Source organism: Euphorbia lathyris, chromosome 2, assembly GCF_963576675.1.
Source record: "Euphorbia lathyris chromosome 2, ddEupLath1.1, whole genome shotgun sequence".
Lineage (NCBI taxonomy): Eukaryota > Viridiplantae > Streptophyta > Magnoliopsida > Malpighiales > Euphorbiaceae > Euphorbia > Euphorbia lathyris.
Window position 1 is genome coordinate 30,827,436 of NC_088911.1, and position 11,023 is coordinate 30,838,458.

Sequence of the window (11,023 nt, forward strand, 5' to 3'; positions counted from 1 at the left end):
ACCAATTTTTTGTGGACCTTTCATTTAGCCCATAAATCACAAGTCTATTCTGTATTTCTTAATTTTCGCACGTTCGTTCGAACCCAATTTGAACGCGACATTAAAACTTTTCAATGTGACAATGGTGGTGAATTTAATAACAATTCGTTTCATCAATTTTGTAATCATCATAGAATGCAATTCCGCTTCTCGTGTCCCTACACATCACCTCAAAATGGAAAATCTGAACGTACCATTCAGACAATTAATAACATCATTCGCACCATTATGAACCATGCATCCATTCATTTTCATTTTTGGCACCATGCTCTTGAACTCGCCACATATCTTCTGAACATCTATCCCCACAAAATCTTGGGTTACAATTCTCCAACTAAAATACTTTATCAACGGGATCCCACATATTCTCACTTGTGTATTTTCGGGTGTCTATGTTTTCCTCTTATTCCGTCATCCTCTCGTCATAAACTAAAGGCTCGTTCACACCCATGTGTTTTTCTAGGATATCCGTCTAAACATAGGGGTTACAAGTGCTTTGATTTATCCAAAAATAAGATGGTTATCTCTTGACATGTGGTATTTGATGAGTCTATTTTTCCCTTTGCAAAGTCCAAATACAATTCTTGCTCCTGTAATTCATCCACTTATCGATGGATTTTCACCTTCCGCCCCTCTCATTCCCGCTGGTCTACCGTCCCCGCCACTACCCTCTTCCCTTCCGTCCCCGTCGCCTAGTCGAAATTCACCCTCCCTACTTCCTTCCGTCACGCCCGCGTCTTCTGCGTCCATTGAGTCTGCGTCTCCTGCATCTTCTACATATGCGTCTCCCGAGTTAGTGTCGTCTCCTCTCATGTCTTCGTCCCCTTCCGCGTCCCCTATAACTTCATCACGACGCTCGTCCTTAATTCCTCCCCTCTAATCACCTACATCGTCCTCCCCGTCTCCCTCTCCTACACTTTCCGTCTCCCACTCCTCGAATTCCATGGCTACTACTACTGCGCCTGCCTTACCCACTCCCCCTATAAATCCAAATCACAACACTCACCCTATGACCACCCGAGAACAACACGGGATTTATAAACCTCATCGTATGCTAAATTTATCCACTTCTGCACCACATACCATATCCCTCTTACCCAAAACACTAGCCCTTGCATTATCTGACCCGAATTGGACACAAGCCATGACTGATGAATTTGAGGCTCTTATTCAAAATAAGACGTGGGTACTCGTACCCGTCCTAAAAATGCTAATGTTATTCGTAGTTGGTGGGTTTTCAGGCACAAAACCAAATCGGACGGATCATTTGAGCGATACAAAGCAAGGCTAGTGGGCAACGGATCAGGCCAAGTGGCTAGTGTAGACTGTAGTGAAACATTCAGCCTTGTGGTCAAACCGGCAACCATTCGTGTTGTTCTCAGTATTGCACTATCCAGAAATTGGAATCTTCGTCAGTTAGATGTGAAAAATGCATTCCTCCATGGAGTCCTTAATGAAATAGTATACATGCATCAACCATTGGATTTATATGATTCAGCATATCCTGACCATGTCTGCCTGCTTCAGAAATCGCTTTATGGATTAAAGCAAACTCCTCGAGCCTGGTACCAGCGTTTTGCAGCATATGTCACCAAAGTGGGATTCACCAACAGTGTATCGGACCAGTCTCTATTTGTCTATCGACAAGGCACGGACATGACCTATCTTCTTATGTACGTCGATGATATTGTTTTAGTTACTTCATCTGACAGACTCCAGGATTCCATAATTTCCAAACTCAGCTTCGAATTTGCAATGAAAGACTTGGGTCCGTTACATTACTTCTTGGGGATATCTGTTACTAAATCACATGGTTCCATATTCTTATCACAACGGAAATATGCTTCGGAAATTATTGAGAAAGCAGGACTTGGATCCTGCAATGCAGCTGCCACTCCTGTAGACACCAAACAAAAGCTCAGTATATCATCTGGCTCAACTTATCATGATCCCACTGAATATAGACAATTGGCTGGTGCACTTTAGTATCTGACACTCACCCGGCCTGACATTTCGTATGTTGTCCAACAGGTTTGTCTTTTTATGCATGATCCAAAGACTACACACATGGCTGCACTCAAAAGGATTCTTTGGTATGTTCATGGTACCATTGATCTTGGCCTTAGTCTAATTGCAACATCTACCGCTCAATTAACCTCCTACACTGATGTCGATTGGGCAGGCTGCCCCGATACGCGGCGTTCTACGTCAGGATACTGTGTTTTTCTTGGCGACAACCCCATCTCTTGGTCTGCCAAACGACAGCCCACTCTATCCCGTTCCAGCGCCGAAGCCGAATATCGTGGGGTGGCGAATGTTGTGTCTGAAACCTGCTGGATTCGAAACCTTCTCCTTGAACTTGGCTGCCCGGTTCAAAAATCTACTGTTGTCTATTGTGATAATGTCAACGCTGTCTATCTCGCCGGTAATCCGGTTCAGAACCATCGCACCAAACATGTCAAAATGGATATTCATTTTGTCCGTGAAAGAGTCGCTAAAGGCGAGGTCCGAGTTCTACATGTTCCGTCCCGATATCAGATTGCTGACATATTCACCAAAGGCCTACCCTCCCCACTGTTCGAAGACTTCAGAAATAGTCTCAATGTTCGGCCTCCGAACCTTCGACTACAGAGGTGTATTAGAGATTATATTGTTTTACTTGTAGATTATATCTTATCTATAGAGTTAGCTAGTTAGCTCCTCATCTCTATCTATTAGTCATTCACTACAACGTGAACTTATATATGGAATTATATATCAATGACAATACTCAGTGATTCAAACTCTTACAATTAGAAGACTGATTTTAAATAATAAAATGTTAGAAATGTTGAAAACTATTTGGAAAAAAATTCAAAACAAACGGCTCGATCTCGAGCCGAACCTATAATTTATTAGTTTATCTACACTACCTATAATATATTAAGGACAAAATGTTGCGAAATAAGTAACATTTTCACATCAAAATGTTTAGAACGTACTCATGTTAACAGTGTTTGCAAAGAATCGTACAAGCTTTTTTCTTTAATGCACTTGATTCGTACAAAAGTAGTATATAGTAATTTACCAAAAAAAATGCTCCAGGATCAATTCCACTTCAAGGTAAGCAATAAAGCCATTTAATTTAACTTTTATTAAATTAATGTACAAAATAGAAAAAAAAAACGTAGTTTTTGAAGAAGTATTAATTTGTCTCAATAATGGAATATAAATGATGTATCACATTCCGTTATCAAATCCTAAATTAATATATTTTTTAAACATTAAATCTATATTAATGTTATTTTATACGTGGATCTAAATAAGGTGGTGTGGTTTGGATATGTAAGATGAAGAACGCTTGATGCGCCGGTTAGAAGGACTGAAGAGTGTTAAAGGGATGTAGTGGTGAGAGATAAGGGAAGACCTAAATAAACTTGGAAGATGGTGACTGAGGATTGAGGAAAATATGGTAATAGATAGGACATGGTGGAGGGAGAGAATTTGTGTCGCTGATACGACTTGATTTCACGGTTTTATATGATGGTTCACGTTAGCCGACTCCAAATCATTTTGGGCATAAAGCTTTGCTATTGTTGTATCCCATAAATAAAAAAAATAACAAATTAAATAAAGTTGAGTTATCCATTTTACATAGAGTGAGAAAGAAAGAGGAGTACAAATCTGGAAGATTAGACTGATTACTAGTCTTTTTTAGTACAATATTCAACAGAGCAAAATAAGTTTTGTTTTGTTTTGCTCAATTAAAGAAAAGAAAAGTCAAGCGCAAATATAAGTCGGCCAAGGAAATGCAGCTAAAACTATGCCACATCAACCCCGTCCTTCTCCCCCAACGAAACTTCCTCCTCCACAATGCATCTACCATGGTTGCAGATTTTGATTTTGACCTCCGTTTCGATTCGCTTTGCATGCTCCCACCAGGAGTCCGGTGAGTGGAGTTGCGACTCAGATTCCGAGATCGGAGTGCAAGCCGACTACAAGCCCGGTCTTATCACCCTCGATGGCCACGCCGATGATTGGAAGAACATTTATGGTTCCGAATTCCCTCTCCGTCCTGCTCTGGACCCGGATGTGGATAAAGAGTATAAGGGTGGACAATTGACGGTTAAGGTAGGTGTAAATGTAGTGCTTAATTCACCTATTCAATTTGGTCCCTGGTGATCTCATATACTAACATTTATATTCCTTGCTCCTGATGAGACGTTTTACAGGCCTTGCACGATGGCAAAGATGTGTTCTTCTTGTTGCAAGTTGATGGAGATTACGCCTACACGAAAGGGTAAACATCTTCTCAAAAAATAGCTGTATAAGTTATTCTCCTATAACATTTCGGTTGTAGATGGAAACATGATGCTGCTTGAAGTGAATTGTAATTTAGTACTTTTATGATTGGATGCTCATTAAGGCAGATTTAGTTTTGGTTTTGACAAACTTTCCTTTTGAGTTTTGACAAACTAGAGCCTACTTATTGGTAACTAATTAACTAACTAACCAGATCTATTTTTAGTAATGAGGACATAACAAATAAAGTGAACCAAAATCAATGTGACTGTAGAAAATAAATCAATTTAAGGGAAACAAGTGTGCTATATTTGTCTTTTAGGGTTGTTATGCTTATTTACCATGTGGGCAAAGATTTTATGTGGATGATCAAATTGAACTCTTGCCTTTTTTAACTCCATACTCTTATGAGTTAGGCATACAAAGGACTGCATCATCAGTTGAATCTAATTAGTAGTTCTCTTGACTTGGGAGGATTTTGTTGAATTGAGCTTTCTTCTCTATATTGATTGCAGAGATAACAAAAAATGCCCATCAGTATCCCTCATGTTTCAAATTGGTGACCATGCTACCTATCACAATGTTAGTGGCTCCACTCATTATCATGGTTTTATCGTAATTGTAGGTTAATAATTTTTTGTCGTTTTATATGTTGGAAAATATTTGTGTTCCGTTAGATGGGTGGTTGCGCGGAACGACCTGATACGTGCACCAACAAAACTTGTAAAGGCCATGAAGTTGACATCATGCACTTCTCAATTGGAAACGCTATACCAGGGCGGCTTTATGGTGCGAATCCGATAGACAATGGAGATGGAAATGGCGGTGACAGGTTACAAAATTACTTTCTGAAGGTGGATGCTGGCATAATCTGCTCACTTTTCTGATATTTATGAATTTTTTTCTTTCTACAGATTCGGCCATCTGGTAGATCTTTATGCATGGAATCCTCATTGCAGATTCATTGATGGATATGGTCCATCAGGTATTTTTAGCATTAAATTATTTGGTTGCTTTCTATATAAGAAATATATCTTGTTTATTTCATGTGAAAAAGATGGGACTGCCCTTAAACAAAAAAAATAAAGTGGGAAAAGCACTAAACAAACTGGCATTAAGCACCTTCAAGGTGGTATAGAATTCGTTACGCGCTCCTAAAACAAATCAATATTGCCTTTTTGATATTGTCTGTTCCATCATTCCATGCTTTTTGATATTACCACTTACCTAGAGCACTGATAATTTGAATATATTACTTAAATACTATATGGAAGTCTTGAGATGTGTTTAATCCATTTTAGAATGTTTTACTACTTTTTAAATTCTTAATTTTCCGTCTTTCTTTTAGCCTGCTAGAACATTCCCTGTCAAGCTCTTTTTTACTTCTTATTCTTGACATCCGATGTTCTTGCTGTTGTTACCCTTTAAGGTCTCTCTCCCTATCTTTTTTCTTTTCTCAAGGAGGCCTTATTTTTATGTCATATTGCTCTCGGGGAACTTAATGATGAATATCTTCCTTTACTAACCGATCACAAATTTTAGGCAAAGATATTGGACTGATGAATTTTGGTAGGAAACTGAAGGTTCTCATTCCAATGGGAATCAAAATGTAGACAAGAGGAGGCAGAATAACCGGGAACTTGTTACTGTGACTCGTGACCAAATTTTGTCTTGTATATATTGTGAAGGGAATTAGGGTTTAAGACTACGGTTGAAGTAAATAAGAAATTCTCTTCCACTTTCATTTTTCTCAAATCAAATAATTATTTTATATCTATTTATGCTTTTATTTACTTTCTTTAACAAAATTTTCTAATAATTACATGGGCATAATTAAGTTGACTCAAGTAACTGCAGTCAATTGTTTAACTTAACTCCACATAAAACCAAGACTCAAAAATTAACAAAGATTCTCTTTCTGCCCAAACTCGGTCGAATAATAGTGAAATTAACTTCAGATGAAGTCAAATTCTGTATCACATTGTCATTTTAGTTTAGTATGTTTAAGCGAAATAGTAAACTTTGCAAGTTATTGTTTAAATACGATAACTTTAGAAATATATTTTAAATTATATATTCTTGATGGCCTCCTGATCCACTGAAGAAAAATACAGTTATACATTAGCACGTGTCAAGTCATTGCTTAAGTCCTTTACTTGATGTTTGGCGTGAATTTAGTATGTTGAATTTGAAAAAAAAGGGCTCCCTTTCTAGCCTTCCTTCACTGTAAGTAGGTGATTCCCAAGGTCCCACCAGCTCAAGAAATGGAAAATCGGTTGTTTTCAGGGAATCACGATTATTGATCGGCTTCTTTTGCAATTTCACGAGTTGTTGCAGTTCCATAGTCCAAGTGAAGCCAGAAACGGACTGCAGCGGAACGACTAGGGCATCATATTCAAAACCCAATTATGAAATCCCCAACTTTCTTAAGTTATGGGGTCTCGAACACTGAATTTGCCCAACCAAACTAACACAACTTCTCGAACTTGGCGTAGGGACAGCCAAAATGTTTCTATAGTTATGATAGCCATTCAGGTCCATTCTAATAATAAGGCACTCTGGCTAGGCCCGGTAAAGCGCTGGCAACAACAGAAAGGGTTTCCTTCGCTTGCTAGGCACACACAATTGTTTTACTCCACAAGGTATCTAGGGTTTCGCGCCTTTTCGCAGTCTTAATCCACAGCGGATGTTCAACACCTTTTAGCCGCATTCTTGAGGGCCCGTTTGGTTTATCTGCTGTTTGCTGTTTGCTACGGATTGCTGTTTACTGTTTGCTGTTTGATTATTAGTGTTTGGTAAAACTATGATTGTCAGTTGCTGTTGGTATGTAAAATGACTAATATGGACATGTTTTAAATAAACATATGAAAATAATTTTAAAATACTCTAAATAACTAAATAAAAACACAAAAAATAATAATTTTTAAATAAATTTATTTTTTATAAAGAAATATATATTTTAAATTAATTAATTAATAAATAAATTATCTAATTTGTTGAACAAATCTAAACTAGCAATAAATAAAAAATTTTGACTGCCAAAGAAATTCGTTCAAACAAAAATAATAAAAAACTAATGCTGCCTTAATTTTATAAATGAAGGTTGCATTGAATTTCTATCTACTGATGATGGTTAAAAGTAAAAGGGTATGGAAAGTAATAAGATGGTAACGGCAGCTTAGGAGAGCCCAACAGCAGCAATTTGTTGCTTTTTCTAACTGCAGCTTATTTCTCTTTAAAAACAATCAGCAGTTGTTCCATATTTTTAACCAAACACTACTCTATCTACTTTTAGGAAAGAAACAGCAAACAGGAGCTAAAAAGAGGAGAAACAAACACCCTCTGACTCTTTGAGCTGTTTTGTCCTTCCAAACAACCGTTTTTAAATTGTTGCAAGTCAAATTTGAGTAGCTTTACCAAAGTTGGTTTCTTTGCACCCCTATATGATTGGAAAACGATTAATTAGCTATAACTTTTCCCTTCTCAGGAAATGATACTAGTGCACAGAATAACTGGAAAGGGACATGGTGGCACTCTACCTTCAACGTTCACTCAGGTAAAACTCTATTATTTATTTATCTCTATCTGCGTGTCTATTTCGAAATTCTTATACCCTAGCTGTGAGAATAGTTGATATTAATCATGTATGACCAGCTATAGTGATACTGAATGACCAACTATAGTAGCTTGGTGACTGGAGGAATTGGAAACCAAATTTTTCTTAAAAACTTGATAAATTATTTGCAATATACAATTAGATAGTTGATAATGGTGACACCATAGCTAAGGTGCACAAGGCTCAAGGTCGTGCACCTTAGCACCCCCTAAGGTGGGCGATGTTGCTCTGACGACACCAAGGTGCTCCTTTGTGCGCCTGGATGGGGTTATCAGAGGTGCACCTTTTGTGTCATATTTTTTTTTTTTTGGGGGGTGGGGGGGGGGTTATATTATTTACTATATGTTCAATCTCTACAGTTGGATAATTGGATTAGACACATTGGTGTCAACAAATAAAAAAAAACAGACACATTAGTGTCAACAAATAAACAAAAACATAAGGAAAGCAGACAGACTTTCAGATGAACAATCCTAGAAAAAAAAAGTAGAGAGAGAGAGAGATAGATGCATAATGGGAAACAAAGGGAAAGAAGAAGCACACAACAACGGTAAAATACCAAAGAAAAAGAAGCAAACAAGGGCACATCTACGAAAGTGACGGTGTGAGTGATGATTGATGAATTTGGAGACTTTTGATAAGAAGTAGCTATTAGTCAACTTAGGAATTATTCCCTCCATTCCATTATATAAGTCATTCTAGAGTGTTTCACACAAATTAAGAAAAACAATTAATATAGAGTCAAATTAATGAATTTACATTGGTCAACTTAAAAAAATTCTTTGTCATGTAATGGTTGGGGAATAAGCCTTGGAATGTTAAAAGCACATGGACCAAGACAAAAATGTGATGCTTGGACCGACAAACTAAACTAAATTCTTGAAAAACTAGAATGACTTATATTTGGGAAAAAAGTCACTTGCTAGAATGACTTATAAAGTGGAACGGAGGGAGTACTCTTTAGTTGAACCCTTTAACTTTAGAATATCGGGTTTATTGGATGTTAGAATTTATGTTAAGAATACATGATTTTGTATTTATTGCAATTTGATTTTAAAGTTTATAATTTCTTATATTTTAAATATTATCCTTTATGGTGGTTCTACATAAGTTTATTCTTTTAGTGCGCCTTGTCTCGTTCCAGCGCCTTGTGCCATGCGCCAAGGCTCCAGGACCCCCTTGCGCATTTAGTAACTATGAATTAGATGCTTCCCTCTTGTATCACTAGTGCTTTTCTATGTAAGTGTTTTGATAAACGATATTAAAAAGAACACAAAAATGTATAAATTAGACAAATTCTCTTTGATTTCTGTATTATCATTTCTATTCACTATTTTTTTGCTTTTCGAGTTAGGGTTCAAAAAGCATTATTCTTCTTAGTAAATTTGATCTTTAAATTTTTATATTCAGGATTCGTGGAGGAAGACAGTCCTTATGCTTCAGATGGTCAAAAGGGCACATATTATTTTGAATTCTCTAGGCCTATAAGAACCTCAGATCGACTCCAACAGGTTAGTAGATAACTAACCTATTCGGATTTTTGGCCAATGCAATCAGTTTTTAGAACTGGTCTTGCTGCATGTGGTATCACAGCCTATCCTAGAATTGCTTGCATTTCTGTCATTTGTTTGGGAGTAGATTCTGACCTTGAATTTCATTGAGACACCTGGCCGTATGACATTACTGTTAATTAATAGTTATGCATGAAATTGGCACGATGATGCTCATGGATCTCTAAATTTGCAGCAATCATCAATATTGAGCTTTGACGGTCCGTGTTCTGTAATAGTTATTTCATTTACAAATATTCTAGTTGGAGACCATATATTATCAGAACTTAAATTGGCCATGTAATTGTAATTATGGTATCATTTTGATGAGTTAAGTTGAAAACTATGTTACACGAAAACTTTGATTCTAAAGCATTTCACATTTCTGTATCTGTTTCGAAAACGGAAACCCTTGGAAACTTGCACGAAACATGTTTCCGTAATTTAAAAAAATGTGAACTTGTTTCTCAAAATTTGGAAGTCATTTCCTAGGCTGTAATGTGTTTCCAGAAATGGATCAAATACTAATCACATATTCAATAAATCCCCTAATAGTTTCTACATTATCTTATACAAACTTTCGAAATGAAAAAATCTCTTCTTTCCCTCTATTATGTGACTTCTATGTGATTTTTTCTAATGTATATTAAAAAAAATAAAAATAAATTAAACATACATTCTTATAATTTTAAAAATTTATAGAGATAAACCCTAAACTATATATTTTTTATTATTTACAGCTCTCTGTTTCCTATATATTTTACAAATATAGCTCTCCGGTTTTGGTTTCCGTTTCAGTTTTTGTGTCCGGTTCTGTTTCCATGTAACATAGTTGGAAAGTTTACCTTGCAGCAGCAACATGGCTTTAACTTTGTTTTTTTTTCAAATTCGTGCAGGATGCGCAGTTTACAATTGGTGGATCTAGCAAGATGGCAGTTGCATTCTGGTATCCGGTCGATGGGAATGCGTGGCATGGATCAGGTCACTATTCTGTGAACTGTGATTGGATACCATTAGATTTCTCTGTTGGCAGTTCAACTCTGATAACATCAGTAAAAGGCGGGTCAGGAAATCTCAGCAGCGCATTTGCCCTCCTATTTTCAATAATGGCTATATGTTTGTCTATATTTGTGGGATATAGAGTTGCTAGACCAAAGGGTATCCCTTTTACACCTATGGAAAATCTATAGAATAGCAGAGTGAGTGAGTGAGTTTGAAGTTGTACTGCTGAATGAGGGTTGTGTACTTGTTAGTTAGCTTTTGTACTTGTGTACATGTTGCAACTTTTATATTGCAATGCAATAGAAATGGTTAGTTTATTATCCACTTGTGTGATGAGTTCTCAGTTTATAGTTAGTTTTGGTGTTAATAGAATTTATTATATGCAATTTCATGCTTCACGATGCCACGTGGAATACTTGATCTAGAAAACAAAGTATTATATTATATCGAATATGTTATATATGATATATTAATGGAGGAGAACAATTAATTTCAGACATGGTTTGATTATCAGGAAGCATCTTTTAAGAATAGT

General features: G+C 36.7%; 1 protein-coding gene across 1 annotated transcript; it reads left to right on the forward strand.

Annotated features, from left to right (window-relative positions):
- The first annotated feature begins 3,800 nt into the window (after positions 1 to 3,800).
- Positions 3,801 to 10,808, forward strand: LOC136217627 (uncharacterized). The gene is made up of 8 exons (XM_066004229.1): positions 3,801 to 4,149; positions 4,251 to 4,318; positions 4,836 to 4,902; positions 4,998 to 5,152; positions 5,235 to 5,305; positions 7,808 to 7,876; positions 9,347 to 9,447; positions 10,383 to 10,808. Exons 1-8 carry the CDS (start codon positions 3,892 to 3,894, stop codon positions 10,674 to 10,676), a joined length of 1,083 nt encoding a protein of 360 aa, XP_065860301.1. The 5' UTR covers positions 3,801 to 3,891; the 3' UTR covers positions 10,677 to 10,808.
- The last annotated feature ends 215 nt before the right edge of the window (positions 10,809 to 11,023 follow it).